We start from the raw sequence: 22,200 nt of genomic DNA, 5'->3' as shown, positions 1-22,200 counted from the left end.
TGCTACCAAAACAGTAATTAAATATAGTGTATGTTTCTGGACTAGAGCTAAAAGGGAACAGAAAATAATACTACTTATTCTGTGGTTTATACTGTACTGCTATGAACAGAGAATGCAGCAAACAGAGAGAACTGAGTTCACATGAAAATTGATGAAGAGTACAGTGTGTCTTTTTTGATATTTATGCATTATTTAAAACAAGTTTAGCAGACTATAAAGCTTTTGATTATAGTCAGCTTGTAAGTGTACTCTGCTACATTGTGCAACATCTCAAAATAAAATGGACCAGCAGTTGTTTACACAAACTAAAGACTTTCAAGACCAGCTCATGGGAGGAGCAGATGGTATTTGGGCATTGTGTTGTGGTCTTGCAGTCCACGCAGTGCCATGTTGGGCTGATTCATGAAGCTCCATTTGCAGAGGCATCATAGTGAGCTCCTTCACTGAGAGGAGAAGAAACATTTGAATGAACTTTCTTGTCTTTTGTGCTGTCTTTAGTAAATGCCATTGACTGCTGCTATATTTAAAGAAAGTGACAAGAGTATATCAGAGCCTTTATTAAAGTAAATTGGTGTCCTTTGCAAGCGATGATCCTTCCTTTCAGTAGAGCTGTCTGTGTTTGCTATGGTTAGGGTAAGAAGCCATGCAGGTAAGGTTCAGCCCCAGGTGTTTGGAGTGGGATCACACAGTGGTGCCTGCTGAGCTGGCAGCCCAGGTGTGTTCCTGTGGCACGAAGGGCCAGCACACTGCCTTGGCACCACATTTCACTCCCATATCTGCTTCGTTGTGCAACTGAAAACTCTTGGAAACTGAGGAGTGCTCCCGCTGCCCTGCAGGCAGGGTGCTTCCTCCCACCACCTCCCCTTCCCACGCAGTGTGCTGGGGTGCTTGCATGTGTTAGTTGGACAGGGAGGAATGTTTTCTTCACTAATTTAAGGAGGGTGAAAATACTTCTTTGCCAAAGGGAGAAAAAGGGGAGGAGGGGAGTGGGCTGCTCTAAAGCAGGGACAGTGTGAAACCTCAGCTGCCAAGATCTTGTGGTGTTTCCCTTTTAAGCACTAATAAAGCTCAGGGTGACTTAATATTCAAAACCTGTTGAACCTGTTGGCAAGAACAGAGCCCTAGATCCTCATTGCAGAGGGTTTGTTTGTTGCTACCAACTGCATTTCAATTGCCTAGTGATAGTGTTTGTTTTCTTGGAATTTGCTTTCTGATGCAATGTTCCAGCAGTCCTGACTGCAATCCTGCAGAGGTGGAGTTACTGTGGGCCAAAGTACGGCAGGGCTGCGGGCACCCCACAAGTCCAGTCCTGCTGCCTAGAGGGTGACAGCAGGCAAGGAGTGTAGTGGCTTCAAAGGGGTCGAATGTGGGAAATGGAGGAAAACTGCAGTCTCTTCCTACTCCCACTGTCAGGCACGGTCAGCGTTAAACCCGTTGCTTTTATAGGAACAGGCTGACCTACTTATTAAGGCATTGTATTTCAGTGTTCAGCTATGGCTGTCTGCCCCACAGGGGTTGTGTTTCCAGCCCTGCTGAAACTCAGGCCCCAGCCATGTCCCAGCCTTCTGGGGAGTCTTGGGCAGGGCATGTGGGTACATCTATTGGGTGTGAGGAGCTCTGGTACCACAGCAATGGGCACCACACACTTATCCCTGTGGAGAAAGGGGAAAAAGCCTACTGAAAGAACTGATACATGCCCAAGAGGAACAGGAAAATAGAAAGAAAATTGGAGAGGAGTGATGTTTAAATGGTATGAAAGATTTTGATCAGAAATGTGGTTTTGATTGCATTCTATAGGGGAGAAGGGCAAGCCACTAATGGCTCTGGGTACACTTTGCTGTATCTGAAAGGAACGCTGTTTTACCAGCTTGTGAAATGCAGAGGTGGTTGTAGTCGGCTGCCTTTTCCTAGCTGCATTCCTGAAGCACAGGAAAGGGTTGGTTTGAGAAGAACACATGCAAATGAGCAATTTAGGAGAAGACCAAACATCTGTCAGGGGTCAGGGAGGAGCTTCCTCTGGATTTGGTCAGCTGGTGGCTCAGTATTGATGTCAGATTTGTGCATCTTGTGTCCATGGAAACGATGGCATCAGCCGTCATGGGAGGCAATCCTGCAGCTCTTCCAAACCAGGGCTTTGGACTATTATAGCAAATCCAGATATCTGTGAGCAGGTGTCAAATGTGGGATGGTGGGTAAAATGGGACAGCACTAGGAAATGTCCTTTCTGTGACAGACCATTGCTTCTGCCTCTGCTCTGGGGGCCTTTCAGTTTTTCAGAGCTGTTGGATGTCATTCTGTTACACCAGTGAGAAGTATCTGCTCCATCGATCTATGACAGTGAGCTTAGACTCTCTGCTGCTGTGACTGAAATATATGCACCTACACGACTTCATAGTAAAAATGGATTTGCCACTCTGACATGACACCCCATCTGATTTAAAAGGAAATTTTCTGCTCTGTTTTATAGAGACTTTTACAAATATATCTATTCAGTTTCCATCCTGGAAAGCCAACATAATTGTCAGAGTTTTCCAGGAGATTTCCAGGAGATTTTGCCCCCTGAAAAGCTGTGACGTCCTTTGGTAATTGCTGTGTAGCCTTGGCTTTATGAACCATGGAAGGAGGAGTTCAGGTAGACATGCTCAGCCAGAATGTTATCACAGGTTTTGCAGAATTCACTTTTTTACATTTTGCACTTTTTCTTCGATACCTTGTACTCACATGCATGTCGCTTTTTCTTTGATATACACATATACCCTTGCCAAACTACTTACTACAAAGATTTTGAAAGAAAAGAGAGAATTTCTGTGTTTAAATTCTTGAGAGGTAGTCTGCTATCATAATGATAGAGCTATAGGATTATTAATCCAGAGATACAAAATGACAGACATCATAGTTAATGCTCATCAGCATCCTTTCTAGCAATCTCAAAGCAGTCCCATCAGTAAAAAGCCTAAGCAAGCTGTGCTGCATTATCATGATTGAGGGCCAGATCAGATTTGATGTTGCTGGCTGATATGAGTAGCAAACGAAGTTTTCCCACTTCTAAAACTGATGTTTCTGTTAAAATACCCAGTAGTGACATGAAAACCAACCTCAAACATGTTTCTGGATACTTTGCCTTGAAACTAAAAGGAAGGTAGCTGCTTACATTCATCTCTGATAAACAAAGATGTAGCTCAGTGCATACCCAGCGCTAAGAGTTTGGGGGTTTATGAATTCCAGGCCCTTTCCAGCCAGTATCAGGTCTAGCAACATTGATTTTTAATCAGGCATAATTACTACTGTTAAGTCTCCTGAAACAAGTGAGAGATAACTCCTCTCCAGCCATTTTAAGGCTTTACACTGTTTTCCCTAACTGTATTATAGTTGTACAATGTAGCATTTATTTTCTACTCTAAGGAGTCCTGTAACTATCAGGTCTCTAACTTTGCTGGCATGTCACTGACAATTTTGCATAAAATAGAAACATTTTCGTTGATGTATTCCCTAAGGAAGAATATTACTGGCTTTTATAAAAAAAGCCTTACAATTCTACAGTACATGCTATTAGCATGTGTATTGTACTGGATGAAATGTTGCACCAGATTTATGAATAATTGTTTCTAAATGGGGGCGTCAGGTATTTTTTAGGGGAGGGGAAAGGATCCCTTATAAGGTTTTCAGTTCTGTTCCTCACTGTGTGTGCAAGGCAGCTGTTTGCCTATCAATGATGGCATTAAAATGAAAAATAAATACAAGCTTTTCTTCTTTTCACATTTGCTTTTCTGGAGGTTCGCCACCATTATCTTTTGAGATTTCCCTACCCCCTGCTGGAGACAGGAAGGAGAGAAGCAGAGAGATGCACAGTGCAACAGTCACACTGGGGAGCTTCTTCTCCTTCTGGCTGTGCAGAGTGGTGAGATGCACCATGAGGACCTCTGTATGGAGGGGGCAGCAGGGTAGTGGGTCTGTTCGGTGCATCCATGAGAGGGCAGGTGCTCACTGAAGATGAGTGCGCAGAGATGGGGAGGGGGGCAAGGCAAGTGTGTTCTCTCTGGTTTGTTTTGGTGTAATCGATTTGATTATGCAACATCACTAAGATTCATTTCCCCAGATAGCCCGTGCCTTACTCTCACAGACACTCAGATCTGATGATGATCATCTTAGTAAACTGAATTTGCACTGGCAGAGTTCGTATGAACTGTATGCTGTATGGACATGAAGCAGAACTCTCTGAAAGGCCAGAGAGGTGCCTGTGTGCTGCACTGACAAGAATTGCAAAAACTGCTATTTAAAATCAATAAACCAGCTCTCACTAGAGTTTGTTGAAATTTTGGAGTACAAAAAGCAGTGTGAGGCTTTTTCTCTGTTTGGTTGTAAACACAAAGTTGATAAGATGACTAAATACTTAATAAAAGCAAGCTCACTCTTTCTTCAGGGCAGCTTTTGCCATGCCATCCACTTGGTGGGAGCAATGTCTGTTCCTGCCGGGCAGAGACACAGCTGCCTGGCATCAGGAGCTGCATTTGGGGGGCTGCAGGGAGATGAGATCTAGCATCGTGTAGAAGGTGATTTCCTCTCTGGCCTTGCTGTATAGCCCATGAGAATTGTGCAGAACGTTCTTATGATTCTTGTTAATGAAAGCACTAGTTTTTTACAAAACTGTCCTGAGCTATAGTTAAGCTGCCCAGCTGTTCCAGTCCAGGGCTGAGCCCTGCTGGATGCTGGTACTCTGATCCTCTTCCACAGATGCTAATCATTTTCTGGCTTGTATACACATACAAGTGTTTTCCTGGATTACAGAGACAGCTCTCACTACTTCCTGGATAAAGTTTTATTTCTTCTTACTTTCTTTTTAATGTCCAACACTTATTTTAGGCCTGTACACGTGGTCAGTTGAGTCCCTGTTCAGTGCACAAAGAGAAGGGGATGAGAGCCTCTTAGCATACCCATTCTGTTTTGTGAAGTACATATCCTTTTACACCTTTCAGATGAGGAGCTGAAAGAGTCTGCAAAGGAATTCTGGTCATGTTCTGCCCATTCTTTACTCCTTTGCTAACCTAACTTGTCAGCTAGTGGCCATTCAGAGTCCAAAGAGCTTGAATAGGATCATTCATAGCAAATTGGAGGTTGGCAGAAGTGGAATCCTGTATCTCCCCTTCTTCATTTTAATTAAAATATGACAAAAAATAATAAGTAGAAAGTTAGTTCAACCGTTTTGGCCAGAAAGGAGCTATATGATAACCATTTGGCAAGTTAGAAGCATCCAGGGGGCCTGTAAATGTGACTTGGCAGCAAAGTCTCGCCTTAGTGCTTGCTCTTTAGACACTCAAGTGAATTATTCTTTCGCCACATTTCAGTTCATGACATTTCATAATTCCTCTGCTTTTGAAATGTTCAAGTAAAAATTCCAGCGATGACAATATTGAACTTACACATTTGCTACTATGTAGCATAAGTGGTACTAAATTAATCCTAGCGAAGTGTTTACTGGAAGATCTGAGATGCATATGCAACTGAATTCAAGAAAAAAGTAAGTGAAAACAAGTTTGATAGGATTTTTCAGGTTTGGAACATATCTTCTACAAAATCTCTTCTATGAAGAATGTAAGCAAGAAACAAAACACACCTGATAATTAGGATGCAGTGTTTAGTCTCAACAAATAGCGTTGCAGTTGTTTTAAATAACTCCTGTTCTTATGTATGCTTTTTAAGCTAAGTTAAAGCCCCACCCTAAGGCTGACTAATTTTACTCTTAAAGTCTCTTCAGTGTTCAGGGAGCCTACCTTCACTGTGTTGCTTTCAGCAGAAGCTTTCACTAAAAAAGACCAATGTGGTCTCAGAATATTGACTTGTAATTTGAAAGTAATCTTCTACTCCATGGGTTATCTTGTAGACATCTGCAGTGGGAATGTCAAGATCTTCAAAGCCTCTCTAAGCCTAGACTTGCTGTCATGGCTGTATGGCATGGAGTTGACCTCCACCAGACTGCATGCAAGCCTGACTGTGTACCTGCTAGTTGCTCATGCTTATACTGGCTTTTTTAACATACTTCTGGTGGCAATTCTAGCTGTCCTGCCTACATCCACACCTTGAAACCCAGGATTGCCCAGTGTACACCAATGGGAACTGTTTGGCTTGCAGCTAATTCTTGCAACCTTTCCTAGGTTCACGAAGAAGCCCCTGTGCACGGACCTCCCTAAGCTGCGGGCCAGCATCCTTTCCCTCTGATTCTCCCAGTCCCCCATGTACAAGGCGCTGCCTGCTGGCACCTCTCTGCACCTTCCTGCCTGGACGTGCTCTGCTGTTCTGCAGAGAAAGCAGAAGAGGGAATGTGAGAGTTTGAACAGGAGTTTATGAGCAGGCATGGGAGTGCAGTCAGAGGGGTGAGAGGACTTGCAAGCTGGGTCTCATGCAACTTGCCCACTGACTTTTCTTCATAAGTGCCATGACTCCAGTGCTACTGGAGTATGTTCTGGCCAACTCTTCTTTGTTGCACCTGGAGACTTACTTACATGCTCAAGGCTGTTGCCATAGGGCTCAGGCCAACTACAGGTGACAGCTGTGGGCTCACATCACTGCTCTGCTCTGAGCTGGTATGAGGCTCCAGCTCTGCAATTGTCTCCTCTAAGTGCAGACACCACTGATCTGCAGGCATCCTGCCCAAGTTTAGCAGCTCAGGGCACAGAACATGCTGGAAGCTGATAGACATGGTCCTGTGTGTCCATAGCACAGCTCCTAAGCTTATTGCAAGTCACCTTTGACATGAAGTGGCATGAGTCCGGTCCTGGAGTGTCAAATATCATCCTGGTGCTTCTGCACATTTATGTAGATAAGCCATTTTGCAAATAGGCCTTCACTGGCATAGTTTCTTCATGACTGTGTTTTTGTGCTCTTTCCCACTCTGTCATAGAGTTTTGCAGAGAGCTTACCTGCCCTAGAGAAGCAGTTTCGAAGGCAGCTTCTGGAGAGCCCCTCCCCCAGGACACATTGTGGGCAGCAACACTCTGTAAATACTTCTGAAAACTGACATATTCAGACTTTTTGCTTTGTTTCAACTCCAGTTAGAAGAGTTTTACCAAAATACCATTGCCCTCCTCTTATAAGTGTTCCGATTACCAGTCGTGTCTTCAGCCAGTGTTGCTTTACTGAAATTGTCTTAGAAGTTAATAGTTCTTCTACCTTGCTTTTCACCCCTGCATCCCATGGATACCTCGTCATGATAGTTTTACTTCTCTGCCTCTGTTTTGCTTAACTGAGCGAGCCAAGCTCTCTGCTTTCTGTCCAGCTGGGGTTTTTAAGCTTTTATGTTCTTATTTTCAAAGAGTGCATCTTTCCTGCTTTTCTCCAGATAAAAGTTTCAGTTAGGTCTTGGTGCAGTGACTTGCAGAAACTGCAGCCTCCCCCAGTCTGAGATCTAGAGTTCCTCAACCCAGTCTGTTTCGCAGAGGTTCCACAGGAACCATTTAGTTCATCAGAACTTACTCTTTGGAAATAATAGATCTTAAACAAAATTAGGCTTGCTGTTATCCTTCCCACTTAATCTAAACTGCATCACTTCATGGTCCTCTGTTCCAAAGTCATCCTCATTATTTAAGATAAAGAACAGCAGAGAATCTATTCATGTTCGTTCAGCAACATGGATAAAGAAACTTTTCAGCTGTCACATCCAGGAATAACTGGTCTTACTGTGATTAATAGCATTTGTTCTCTAATCTGTACTGCGAAGTTAGGTCTCCCTTGTTGATACAATTCCCATTTCAGTAATGACGTAGAGCTCTATCCAGATCCATATCTGCTGTAAGAAGTCAAGAGCAGACCCAGTGTCTCTCTCTTAGTAGCCTTGTTTGACCATCTGTCCACAGCATTTCCAGACATATTCATTTTATGCTGTTTCCAAAGTGTGCTACTTCATTATTGCATGACAGTCTCCTACCATATAAAACCCATATTTCTTTTCTTTGAAAAGCACAGACCTTTTGACACTTGTTTCAATAATAATTGGTGTTCCACCCTGTTTGTGAATTTTCCTGTAATAACACTAATGCCTTGAGTTCCCCTTCCATTATGTCAGTCTGCTTGTGTTAATAGCACACAGCTATTTTAGCTGCTGGATTTTTTGTTCACCTTTTCTGCTCTTATTTTGGTTTTAGACTGCATTTGGCTCCATAGTTATACTATATACAGTGCTTTCATTGGCAGTATCACATGCCTGACTCTTTTCTCATCATTAGTTGCATTTTCTTTTTCTTCAAATCCCCAAAATACCCTTCTCACTGTTATTTTAATGTTTATCTGACATTTTCCCCCCTTGCTTTCTGGATCCTGAAACCAGTGAGGAATTTATGTTCACCTCCCCAGGCCTTTCCTTGCTGTGTTCATGATGTGGATTGTGCCATGGCGGTTCTAGCAGTTGGAATATTTGGGTGAAACCCTCCTGAAGACTCATCTTGCCGTGAAAGTACCCAGAAGCCACCATTTTATGCAGAACTAGCGACTGAGAGATGCAGGAGGACCGTAAACATTTCCTCAAGGGTCACTCGGGCTCTGTGAAATGTGTCAGTTCTTTTCCAGCTGGCATGTTCTGCACTTGCTGGCCTGAAAGACATACTCAGTTTTCAAGGTCTGGGCGACACAAGTGTATTTTGAAATGGCAATGAGAAGGAAATGAGTGCTTACCACAAACACTGGTATGGGACAGTAAGGTGGGGGTTATTTGGTCTTAAATGGTCAGAATTTTATAGAGGACTTCTCCTGCCAGCCATCCTCCCATTTTGCTGGAAGGAAAACCTATTGTTAGCAGCAGGGACATTATGAAAGCTTGAGCAATGATGACCTCAATGCAGAGGTAACACACATCTGCATAAATGGGTACAAAAAACGTGTGTTTGTGTGTGTGTGTATTCTTCAGTCAAAAAAAATATGTGTGCAACCTGTAAGGCTGCAAGGAGTTACAGCCCTCATAATCCCATCTTCCACTGTAGAAGCAGAGGCTGCAGCAATCACTTAAGAAGATGGTTGAAATTCCTGATCACAGATTAGGTAAGTACATGATGGAACAGCAAATTGTTTCTCTCTTCTGTGCTAGCTCATTGGGCTAGTGTTTTCTCACGGTGATGTTTTCTGTTCAGTACTACAAGCTCCACAGGCTGAATGGAGTCAAAAAAGACTTTACTGTTGCCTTTTTAATGGGTAAATTTTATTTTCGCATCCTTCTGCACTGAAAATTAAGCTTGCCAGTAATATGCATCAAAATGGAAAAATACTTTTAAAATAAAGGAACAAAGCCACGGCACTACCCTGTTTTTAAGAAGAGTATGTATTATAATATGTCATCTTTATGTGTAAGATGTATATCTCATCTCTCTTTAGTCAGCTGTCTCTTAAAATATTTTTATCTTGCACTGGTGAAAAACATATCAGTGTTGTGAGTCTGTCTTCTAACAATTTCATGATCTTAATCTTTACTCCCAAGATGTAAAGTTAAGATGCTTCGGTTTTCTACAGCTTTCTGAATGATGTGCAATACCACCTATAAGTCTTCCTACTACCATTCTTTTTATTAAAGCTAGTATTTTTAACAAGAATATGTTGTAACTGTTTGTTTCAGTTTTTCAGCTGATAAAATGGTATTGTTAGAGAATGGAAATCATATGTGTAGCTTCATGACAATACAAATGTAACAAAATAGAGGAGCAGGAAGAAGGTTTCTGTTGAAAATGTTCTGTATTTTTTCTCAGGATAATTTGTGCCATAGCTTACTTGGCAGTGCCAGAAATTAACTTAAATAGGAAAAACTATTAGTTCATTTAGACCCATACCTTTATTCTTCTGTGTCTCATACTAGATCCTTTCTAAGGAGTGGGAGAACCTCTGTGACTGCCAGCCCAGTTTTGTATTGTTAGTGAAATTGCTTCCTCCTGACCTCTATTATATAGCTTCCAAAATTTTCATTCTTGGTCTTTCATGCACTGTTGTTGAGATATGAATATAATTTCTTGTTTCTTCCCAAGATCTTGGTTCTGAATCCTTCTGGTTTACCTTATACCTCAACAAGTATTCTGTTTATTTTAAGAGAGTTTCTCAACCTTATTTAAGTGTTTCAGAAGTGGACTCAATGGCATCCTACACCAAGGCGTTTGACAGAGTTACAGTACTTACAATGCTCTTCAGGTATTTCTTTCTATATTGCACATTGCAATTTTATTTTAACAGCTATGTTCTTATTCTGTCATTAGGGAAAATAAATTAAAAATGAAAAAGAAAAGAGAAAAAAACAAATGGAAAAAAAGCCTTAGCTCTGGTCCTTATTCTCTCTGTCTTTGACCTAACCTGACTCATACCAAGGTTAACTGTCATGATGTGGGAAGGGAAAGGACACATCTGTTAACAGACAAGTTAAATAGGGGCAAGCTGCTATTTGCTCTGTTGCAGTTTAATAAGCCTAAAGGTAAAAGGTGGAAGACAAGAGTGTTGCTTTTGCAACATTTTCTAGCTGCCAAAAATCTAAAATATCAAAGAATCAAATCACCACAAAATGTGTAGGAGTGGTCTGTGCTAGAAAGTGAGGCAGGGGGTAAAAAGACTGATCTTGTAGACAAGGAATAAACTGGATTTCTGCCTTCTGAGTGCAGTGGCAGTGAGTTTTAGGCATTCCATCTAGAGTAGAGCATTTAAATGGAAAAAAGCAGTGGAGGATGCTGAGACAGAAGTAGAATAGACCAAAAACTAGCATACTCAGTAATGAAGTTCTTTACAAAAATAGTTCTATTTTAGATGTAGTAACTTAAAATAAGATCTTATAAATTCCTTCCTGATGAGATAACATAGCCATGGCTGTAGTGTACAGATGGTGCAGTTTATTTACTAACTACATTTTTTATGTCAGTTGGCAGTAACATTTTAGTAATACCCAAATATGCATCTTAAGTGCCTCTCTCTAGGCATCTCTACTGGAAAATTCAGGCCATGGTTGCTTTGAACTGCTTCAGCTGCTATTTTCTTTAAAAACTTACAGTATGGCTGTAAAGATAAATACCCTTTAGCAAAATCAAGAGGGGACTGTGTTATCCTAATTTTTATTTAGTTGGAAGGGGATGAATTTGAAGCAATTGATGAAACCAGATCAAAGTTTGAACTAATATCAAAATAGTATGAATTATTATAAACCTCTTTCTCTCTCTATGAAATGAACTCAGATCAGAGATCACAACATAATAAAACAACAGCTGTCACATCTGGCTTTCTCAGGTACCTGTTTGATTTTAATTATTTTTTGACAAGTCCAGAATAAACAGTCTGCTACCTGAGCATTATCCTCTGCATTGCTTGTATGAAATGTTATGCCAGAATATTTCATGCCTACCATTTTGCCACTTCACATGTCGGTGCAAGGCAGATTCTGATCCTATACAGTTAATACGCAAAGTGAGTTTCATTCAAAGCATATCTTGACAATATGCAGATATAATTCCACAGAGTGATAAATAGTAGGTTAATTCCTCAGTGAAAGAACTAGGTGCTGTTTAGAGATTTGGTGCTCATTTCTGAACACTCTGCTGACAAGGGGCATGAATCTAAAATGCAGCAAACAGCCCTGCCATGAGACTTCTGCCATTGTTGGTATCAACTTCATGAAAAGAAGTTTTGTCTTTGAAAGCAGTGCTGGCAAAAACACCAGGAGGCTCACACTGCAACGGGAGGTACTGCAGCTGTGATGGAATTCTTGCTCCTTGGTGACTTTCATGCCCTATGAGTTTGTCTAAGTCCTTAAGGTCCAGGTCCTTTCTGGTACCTTGTGAAGGTCCCTTGGTCTATGAGGGACCAAGCACTGAAACTTCCGAATGTAGCATGAGGTACCAAGTTCAACAAGACAGCAGTTGTTTGTTAGGAAAAACTGTGGCTGCTGGACATTCTTGTCATTATTTTTTTGTCCCTCTCCAGTGTTGCCTATCTGAGACCTTGACATACTCTTACTTCTTTGTACAATACCCACAATCCTTCCTTTTCTTTGTTGTTTCTTACTTCCCTCTTTCACAGGGAAGGCTGTGCATCTTCTACTTTCCACTGGCAAAAAATTAACTGTTTGTGTATGCAGTCAGTTCACCATTTACTTAAATTAGCAAAAAAAGAAACCAGAATGCATTCATTTAAATACTTAATTTTCTATATTCCAAAGCATTGTATGTAGTTATTTTTAACCTGGTTTCCTAGGGAAAGATGTTCCTGCAATCATTTTTCACTAACCACCCACTGTTAATAACTTCAGGAGCTTTTGTGTTGATCGCAGACTTCAGGTGGGACAGAGATCTCAGTTCTGAAATCCACAGCTTCACGAATGCAGACAGGCAGGTAGAAGGGAGAGGATCCAGTTACCAGGCTGGTGGGGCTGTCACACAAGGTCAGCCTTTACTGCTTGAAGTAATAGAATCCGCATGGAGGAGACTTCACAGGGACGGCCACTGTAGAGAAAAGGCCATCAACGCGGGGCACTGGTGGGTACCAGGAGCCAAAGCAGGAAGGGGCAGTCCCAGCAAAGGTGCCCTTCCTTCACCTGCCTTTGGTGCTACTCCTCATGACTGCTTCTTGGCTCTTCTTGACATGCTGCTCAGGAGAACGCCTCCAAATCGTGAACGTAAATGCTGCACAAGAATATACCGGCTTTTCAGTTTGCCCTTGGACATTTCTTCTGCACCTCTTTTTGTAGTCTCAGACTGCTGGCCCTTGGCCCTTGTGTCCCTTGTGCACCAGTCTCTTCTTTTTCTTGTCTCCTTCCAGTAGGACAACCCAAAGTATGTTGTCCTCGATCCTACTGACAGCATCCTTCATGCTTGTCCGCAAGCCCTCTTACCTCTGCCAAGGCATTATGAAATAGCTGTCTGATTTCTTCAGGAATATACCAACAGAAAGAGAGCTAGGCACAATAGCAGGTGTAGATGAGCTTGAAACATGGCTGTACTTTAGGAAACAGCCACTATGGATGCAGACCTGTGTTGACAACAGCTCATGGTAGTGTCCTGACGTCATTACAGAAACAGAATGGTACCATTAGTGGTCCAAAGGCTAAGAATGCACCTTTCAAGATAAACTCATTGCATCAATTTTATCTCAAATCACAGAGTTTTTTACACAAACAAAACCCAAAGTCACCAATGTTTTTTCTGGTAATGTCCTTTTATTCTTTCAATAGCAAGATTAACATTACACTACAATGTTACCCAGGGGAGGGGAGGGGCCATATTTGAAGTAAAACAATAAAACAAAATTTAGGAACAGCCAATAAGCAAATACTGAAGTTGGCTGTATGAATCATAATACAGTAAATTCAACTTCTAACAATCTTCTGATTTTATGGTATGAAAGAGATGGAAGAATTCTGGTTTGGTTTGTCTTTATTTCTCCGGTTTCTTTGCTTTTTTTGTCTTGCTTTTTAACACTGGATAGATTATCCCTCTTCAGTTTGATACCACACACTCACTGTGTGGTACATGGACCCATACCTGCAACATGGCACATGTTTGGGAGTGAAGCTGTTTAGAAATGGCACTTTCAGCACACATAATTGCAGCAGGAATGCTGCTTTTGAGATATCTTCAGACTTGAAGATGAACATGAGTTGGTAAAGCTGCTTTTCTCAATAGTCTGCTGGTGACTATTGGAAAAGAGTATGGTGACCTGTCCAGGAGACACAGGCACTTGCTTTCCATTATGTGGGCACCTTTTATACTAAGTCTGCTGCTGCTTCAACTGCAGTTTTACACCTGCTGCACTGGTTCTCTGTTTGCTGTTTCAGCAATTAAATAATACAGTAGCCTTTAGAAGTGTGTTTGCAGCGATTCAGAGAAAAGTAGTACATTCTTAAACTAATTAAAAAAATCCCTTTTTTTAATTCACTAGTCAAGTGAATTTCTGTTTGGCTTAAGCAGATTTTAAAATCCTGTCTACGTCATTTGTCTTGTTAATAAATTACAGGGCTTTATACCACGTCACTTCATTGCGAATAGATTTGAAATATATAAAGATCAAAAATACACATATTTTTAACAATTTTCTGACATAATAGCCAAAATAAAGTGCCATGAAGCTATTAGCAGTAAATTAAATGTTTTAGTATGTAATTTAGTATAAATACTGACAAGCTGAAAAAAAAAAAAACCCAAACAACAAATGCATACTCATTAGTCATTCAGTTTAGCCGTACAGAGGCAGCAGTCGGCCAGGGTGTGCGTTTTTATGTCTGCTTCAATTGCACACTTCATTTATTTGGACATGGCATAGGCGGCTTTCTCTGTCACACGGCATCACTGCACGATTAGCAAGTTGCGCCCCAGGGCAGCTGGGACGCTTTGCTGGGGCAGATGTTCTTTTCAGCTTATTCAGTGGCCGTTGTGGGGTTGTTTACTGTTGTCATAGCTACCTGCATTTCCATAGCAGCCGAGCTGTTGTGTGCGAAGCAAGTGAATATAGTTATAAAAGGATCATATTTTGTTCTGTCTCTATAACTTACCATCTGTCAGCTGACTGTTCATGATGGATGTAGAAACCAATTTAAGAATAACAGCAACCAGCTGATGATTTTTGCTTATATTAAAGTGACAATGGATGAGCATGCAAATGCTTCAATGAAATGCTAGTTTCTTTTTTTTTTCCTTAATTGTAGCAGTTTGTCTTCCAACACCTTCTCAAACTTCACTGAAATCTTTCTTGACAAATCAAAATGACTGAGTGTCATCTTCTGTACTTGCTCAGGTGTAGGTATTCCTTACGCTTTCCCATTCTACTGTTGGCTCATCCTCTCTGTTGCTTCCAAATTGTGATGTTGCACCTGCTTTCACAGATCCTTTGTAATGAAATTTAATACTCTCCACAGAATTAAACAGTGAATTGATGAGGCTGACAACAAAGGTTTCATGCACGTACGAGCACGAGTATGGTTTGGTGACACAGGTCGCTGTGCTCTACTTCACAGTAGCAATGGGATCACATGCAAGTTTGTGGGTAAATTCAGTGTGTGATCAACAAGCCCTCTGAATAATAAACTCTCGTACCTTTTCACTGCAGAGATTTGGTTGAACCTATAGTTTAGCAACGGGGGCAAGAAGATTAGCCCAGTTGTAAATAATGTATTTATTGGTTGATTTTTCCAGATCCTGACATTGATGCTGCCACTGCCATGATGCTTTTGAATACTCCCCCTGAGATACAAGCAGGTTGTGAGTAGATATTTCTATAGCATATAGCAACATAGACATGTAAAGTTAATATTCTCTTTTATAAGTATACAGCCTACCAGATAAAAAGGATTTAATAAAGAAATATAGCATCCCTTATAGAACCTTACACTTCCTTGACCCTTACACGAGTATAATTTTGTGGTTCATATTACATTCTTTGTTACATGAATAATATTAATCCATGATCTCTAATGTAAAAGAGGGGTTATTGTTATTCATGACATACACTTAAATGAGTAACATACTATTATCCATACTGATAGAAAGACCTGGGGCAACAGCCAGGAGAAAGGCAGGGAGAGAGAGCAATAGAGTGAAGGGTACATGGCATATGGTTTTGTTTTCATTTTGTTTTGATTTGACTCCCATCGTGTGAGTTACCACAGCCATCTGGATACTTTCCATTCACTTGGGCACTGTTTCAGCTCCTTCCTTGCACGCATCCTGCCTGTTTTGCTTTTTTTCTGCTCTGACTGATGCAAGGCAGTAGCAGCTACAGGGAGCAAAGAGAGGTCTCATTTCCTGCCAATACTGTCCTCCCTCTTCTATGACCAGACCTGAGGGTTTGGTGCTGCGTATTAGCAGAGCACTGAAGGGGCCTTGGCCCCCGCTGTACTGAGCTGTGCAAATACTGCAGGAATCGTCCTGCCCCACAGAGTTCACAGTGAAGGTATTAAAGGAATCCATAGTGGAACACAGCGCACAGAAACAGGCAGTACAAGAAAACAAACAGATCGCTGGTCAGCAAGCATGGTGGTAATGCCAAGTGACAGGCAGCTGTAAAAAATAAAGGCAGAAGTTAAAATAAAAGCCATTATCAAGCCTGTCTAGCATCACTGCTATTGTTCTAGCCTGGGCAACCAAATCCAAATTCCAGGGGAAGACACGATTCGCACTTTGATACTCTGCCTGGGGAAGAGAGTCAATTACCATCAAAGCATTTCCCATGCAACCGAGGAAAGATACAGTCAGCCTGTCTAGTGACCCTGCCAGAGGAATGCCTTTTGAGAAGCTTCTCTCAGTAGTGCATGATGTACCAAGTTAACTCTCTGTTCTGGAAGGAAAAGAATGGTCCTTGTCCTCTCCTAAGCAGCCTTCAGGGACTGTGTGTGGTAAAAGGGCGACCAATCCCCTCTTTGTGTAGGTAGGAAAAAGGAAAGATTTTATTGGGAAGAGGGGGTTACCCTTGGACTTAGTGGGAAGAATAAAATGAGACATCTTCCAAAGGATCCCAGATTTAAAGAATCCAGATTTGCGGGGCAGAGAAAAGAGGGAAAGGAGTTGGTGCAGAATGAAAGTGCAGGGGTAAAAGGGCATGTGAGAGAGGGAAGGGGACATAAAACAGTATGTGCATAGAAAAGGACGGGGAAAACACTGAGTAATATGAACTCCTGGAGGAACTGGAGAATGGGAGAAGATTGCAGATAAGAAAAGGAGGAGATACATAGTACTAAACATGTACTAAGCACACTGCAGATTTTTATCACATGCACATGTTTGCCAGCATTGCAGTGGAAGTGATTTGGAGACTTCTACACTTCAATAAAAGTTCCTTTTTCTCTGGTTGAGTTACAACAATGGAAGGCTGCATTTGGGGAATACAGAGAGAACCCAGAAAAGATGGTGGAGGTGGAGCAGAAGAAGAAGAAAACTTTCCATAAATTTATCTACCGTAGGATTGACCTGGATCAGCTCCTCGACGTGTCCTACGAGCAGCTGATGCAGTTGTACAGCGCACACCATGTGTATTCTCCTGGGCCTGAGGCCTTATTAAAGGACCCGCTCTTTTTATCTTATCTAATACACTAAATTGACCTGGAGTCTTTTTCTCTGCGGTCTCTTTAGGCACCAGGTTGGCCTAAATCTGCAGTGTGTTTAGTACGTTTCATAGACTTCACAGTTTGAAGGTTGGCAAATCTCTATCCCCTTGTCACCTTCCCAGTGGGCTCTTGTGTCAGGATGTCAAAAGTGAGAGGGAGATGAAAGCAAAAACATGGCTCCTGATTCACATTTCTCCTTTCTTGATGTCCACAAGTAATGAGGCCCTTCTCTGTGTCTTTAAACTCAAATGCAGGGTCTGCTCAGAAGTTCATGAATCCTTCCAGATGTTGGTAGAATTGCCAGGAGGAAAGGGCAGAAGTTTTTATTGTAACCTCAGAGGTCTTCTAAATTATAAAAGAGAAATATTTTCGGGGGGGGGTGGTGAGTGGATACCTTGAGGAAGTAAATCAGCCTGTCCTATGAATTCCAGTTGGGTCTCACTTAAGTACTATGTTAGGAAAATCTTAGACAACCTAATTAACTGTTACTGCACATTAAGAAAAAATTGCATGAAAAAAATCACACTTCAAATAAGTTTTCAAATAAAAGGCAGATTGTTTATAAAAGCTTTACCACAATGCTGAACATCATCTAGAAGCTCACAGTTCGTTCTCTGCTCTGTCAGTGGCTGCAGTGGTCTGTAAATCAAACTCTGAACGATCAGGGCAGTTAAGTGTGTGGATACTGTTTGATCCCTTGAATACTGAGAGTTCTGTTGCTGGTATCAGACTGTGGTGTCAAGTATGTGCATAAGGGCTGCAAAATGCCCCATCCTCTGAAGACAAGATTTGAAAAGGGAAGAACCTAGTTTGCTGTTTGGCCACAGGTGTTAATACTTGACAGAAAACATTCTTTCGGTCCGAGAGTCTGACTCCAAATATGCCACTTACTGGCACAGCAAAGAGTCAGATGGAGGCAGAACCTGAGGTCATTTCACCTTATAACAACTCTGTGACTCAAGAAGTTTAAAACTGGTCAGTTAAGACCTTTGCATATTCTACCAACGTTTAACCATTGTTGTGACAAGTGGATACCTCCAAAGCAGATTGTGAGAGTCTGGATTCATTTTCCGTGGATGGTTACATGTATTGGCTTTTATCTTTGAAGACATCTTGCTTTTCAAGAGGCATAAAAATCAATGTTCAACTAGGCAATGTGAGTGCTAAAAGCATCTTTAGGTTGAAGTTAGCTACAGCAATTATTCAAAGTCTTATTGAAATTTATTCTTTTAATATAGTCTGTCAGAAAGGAATCCCATCTCAGTGGCATGAGAAAATCCAGTGTAAACTATTCCTGCTTTGTAACAGATTGATTAATTAGCTTTACATTTTCTTTTATATGAAATCTTGAAATGTTGTCTGACAAACATTGCTTACCATTTACCCCAGTTCCATCATGCTTTAGTTTTCATTCAAAAAACCAAAAAGGCAGAATAAAAGAGTAAAACACTGTTATTAGGATTATTTTGTGTTTGTGTGGGTTTTACTTTATAGACTCATGAAATTGATTGTTCACTTTGCTGCTAAAGGATAGGAATTATACAATTATAGTTAAAGTGTTAACATCAGAAATCAGTTTCTAAATTATTAACACTTTGCAGTATATTCACAGACCAAATGCTTCTATATTGTAACTAAAGGCAGAAGTTCAAAGTAGCCAGCTGTGTACAAGTTTCTACTGAAACATGCAATCCAGCTGGAACCAGGAGCTAAAGCGTGAAAGATACTGTGATATGCTAAGGAAGGGCATGTAAGAACATAGATTTAATACTTCTTTTGCCTCAGTTTATTGAAGTCCTTGTGTTTGATCGGGTTTTGTATAGTTAAATTATGTTTAAAAAGAAACAGCAGCTGGAACATCTGCTTTCTTCAGTAGCAGCTACCATAAGTTACAAATAGTTTGGATTTTTCTTAGTAGCCTGTTCATGAATATTAATTCCAAAATATGTGATTTGCATTAAAAACTGTATCTTGACCTGCAGGGGACTGGGTACTGTCTGCGCCATCTTGGGCAAGTTGCATCACGTTTCTGGGCCTGTTTCCCTGATGGGAATCTAATTCACAGAGAGGACAGAGGAAAAAGGGATGGGGAACAAATGGTAGGGCTTAATTTAGAAATCATGGGTATTAAGTTAGTGAAGTCCATAGGTTAGTTTTGTACAATTGGTTTTTTGTACAAAAGATTTTCAACACTTCAGTTCTTATCAGTGTCTTGAAATTAAATATTACCAGCTGTCCCTCCAGCATAGCATTCTCTACTCTAGAGAGCGTAGCATTCTGGGCACATCATTCAGTCTTGCCAAACCATTGTGTTTTGCCATGATTAAAATGGAGATTGGTTTTGGTGATTTTGCAGTGTGTTTAAATTCCTGAGATTCAAGTCACTGGAAGCATGTAAGTAGCAACACCTTCTTAACTGGTGAGCTCATTTTGAATTTGGAGCCACTTGCTCTTCAGGAAGGACCAGTGAAGAAGTGAGGACGAGTAGTGTATTGCTGCTACTGCTGGTGAACAGTCCTGTGGTCATAGGGATTATCCTGGAAATACTGATTTAATTCAAGAAGCTTCTTACTCAGTGCTATTACACATAGCTTCAAGTTCATGTGTAGTCCTTTGCCCATTGCTGTATAATTTGTGAATTGCACATAAAGTAAGTATATTTCTCAAGCTAAAGTTTATGCTGCAAACAGTTATAAAACTGCTCACAGAAAAAGTTTGGGTAGAAACCAGGAACCTGAGAGTCCTGAACATCCATCTTCTGTTTTCAGTACTGCTCATCACTACTCATTCAGGGTGGCTGGAAAGGGGTGGCCTTCAGAAGACTTTGCAACACTGGTTTTGAGGGTGGTTCCTTATAGGAGACTGAAGTGCTGTGGTGGAGATGTTTGGGAAGATATGAGCATGGAGTTTTGCTTGGTGCTTCTAAAAAACCAGGTTTTCCAAGGGTGAAACTAGTTCTCTCTATGGTTTGGAAATCTTTAATAATCTTTGTCTGAAAGCATTTAAAACCCAGACTAGATACATGTATTTTAAATTTGGTAGGAGGAGAAGTAATTCCCTAAAGAGATCTACTAATACTTTTCCACTATACCGTTAAAATTTTACCCCAATGAAATTTGCTGTTTAAGCTAATGCAAGTGGATTGTATATGTGGAAGGTACATATACAGAAATCAAGACCAAGATAAAATTGCCTTAATGACAGTCAGAAATTCTTCAAATAGGATAAAATAGATCATGCTGTTTTCTTGGGATGTTTTTATTGCATATGAAGCTTGAAAACTCTAATGTTGTTTATACTGCTTGTGAACAAGTCACTTATTATAACTTAGTAGACAGCTTCCAATCTAACTTTTAATATCAGAAAATGATAAATCATTGTCAGTAAAATGTCTCATAAAGCTATTTTTGTTGACAATTTCATTTTAAAACAAGAACTAGGAAAAGACATTTTCATAAGGTTCAAACTTTCCCATTCCAGTTGCTGGATTTTAGTTGGTGGGTTTTTGTTGTTTTTTTTTTACTTTGGTGTTAATGTATTAAGTCATTGAAGTGATGGAATAGAATTGGAAAGAAAACTTTTATGAAATACTTTCTACTTCTTTCTCCCTAGTCCTCGTAATACTCTTGGACAAGATATGAGTGTGGTAGGATTATCAGGATACATTTCTCTCCCCCACCTCAAATTTTTGTTTAGAATAAATGGCTTTTTGGATGTATCCTAGATTGACAGTTTTTAAGGACTACAGACTATGAAATTTAAGAGCTTTAAAATTGATCTTGAGCAGTAAAATAGAAGTTAGGCAGATGGCATAAAATTTATGCCTGGGATAAGATAGTTGAAGTGAATAAAGTTACTCATTTGGCAGATAACATTTGCTTTTGGCAACTTCTGATGTCCCATCAATTATACATCATCAGCAAGTTCCGATTTTCAGTTCTTGTAGCCTGAGATAAAGTACTCTGCTAAACTCTATACTGGAAGAAAGCTTGGCAGAAAATACATGAAGCTGACACATTTTAGCAGAAATTCAGTACCTCTTGTCTGTAATAATTTCATCTGCGCTACAAAAGATGGGTCAGGGAAGGGAGCCCTGAGATAAATGCATGTGCCACATGATGACAAAAGAAGCAAAGAATCAGTCTATCCCTACAAGATACTTTCACACTCCCATATTCCAGTTCTTTAAAGTTCATTTTCAATAAATACTATTCAGTCTTCCTTACTAAGTAATGCCTACCTTGAGCTGGACATTTTAATGAAGTGTATGCTTGTTTCCCAGATGACACAAAGAACATGTTATGTTTGTTACCCCTTTCTTCTTCATTTCCTTGACAGCAAATCTCACTCAGTGCTGATATTTAACTTCCATGTGCCAACATTTAACCAAGAAGTTAGTTTCCTTTTTTATTGAGCTGTTGAGGTGTCAGTGTGTCTGGTGACTTTATCCATTGAGTATTTCCTCCTTGTCGTAGTTTGAGACCCCTAAAATCCAATTCCCGAGTTCTTTTCCGTTTCAATTTTGCCAAATTTTATGTTTAACGATCAAATCTTCAGGGAAGGACACAGTCTGACATGGTTTTGATTGTTGTGAAGGTCCTAGATGAGGTGGTTGTCTCAGCTGGAGTGGGGAAGCTTGCTTCACCTGCACACAACTTGCAAATAAGAGATTATGGATGCAGTCTGTTGAGGGATGTGATGAAAGAAGTCCATAGTTTGGGATATTCTACTCGGCTAATGTGCACTCAAGACCATGCTCTGGATTAAGACAGTCCTGCTCTGACTATGGAGTGATCATATGGCCATCTACTTATTTTCCACCTACAGAGCCTGAGTACAGGCTACAAAACAACATTGGATTTTTGAAGGGCTTTTGTTGGATCCTTTTAACACTGGCTGAACAGTGTGTCTTCATGGATTCAGATTATGATATGTTCTCTTGGACATCATTCACTTTATTTTCTCCTAAACTATAGTATGAATGTTTGCTACAAAAGACAGATTTTTCCCCTTGGAGAATTTCAGAGATGCAGTCTTGATATTTGACATAAGCAGCATAAGATCAAAAAATCATCTCTCCATTCATGCAGCATATTCTCTGTACACAGTTTAACTCTAGTCCAGTGGAAGTGTTTCCTGGGTTTAAGTTTCCTGAGAGCAGAACG

At 40.6% G+C, this 22,200-nt stretch overlaps 1 protein-coding gene across 6 annotated transcripts in view; it reads left to right on the top strand.

Annotated features, from left to right (window-relative positions):
• The window catches only part of FOXN3 (forkhead box N3), a 133,660-nt gene that overhangs the window by 89,584 nt on the left and 21,876 nt on the right, over positions 1 to 22,200 (top strand). For 3 of the 6 annotated variants that reach the window (XM_018082440.3, XM_018082442.3, XM_008923675.4), the window contains one exon: positions 15,129 to 15,194. The exons of 2 other annotated variants lie outside the window; for them this stretch is intronic. In XM_018082440.3, the coding sequence (XP_017937929.1) occupies positions 15,129 to 15,194 (66 nt within the window). The remainder of the gene's footprint in view (positions 1 to 15,128; positions 15,195 to 22,200) is intronic. One more of the 6 variants, XM_018082441.3, reaches the window with a different exon arrangement.

The sequence above is a fragment of the Manacus vitellinus genome, unplaced genomic scaffold, assembly GCF_001715985.3.
Source record: "Manacus vitellinus isolate BGI_N305 unplaced genomic scaffold, ASM171598v3 scaffold_6_pilon, whole genome shotgun sequence".
NCBI lineage: Eukaryota > Metazoa > Chordata > Aves > Passeriformes > Pipridae > Manacus > Manacus vitellinus.
This window is presented reverse-complemented; position numbering and strand designations above follow the sequence as displayed.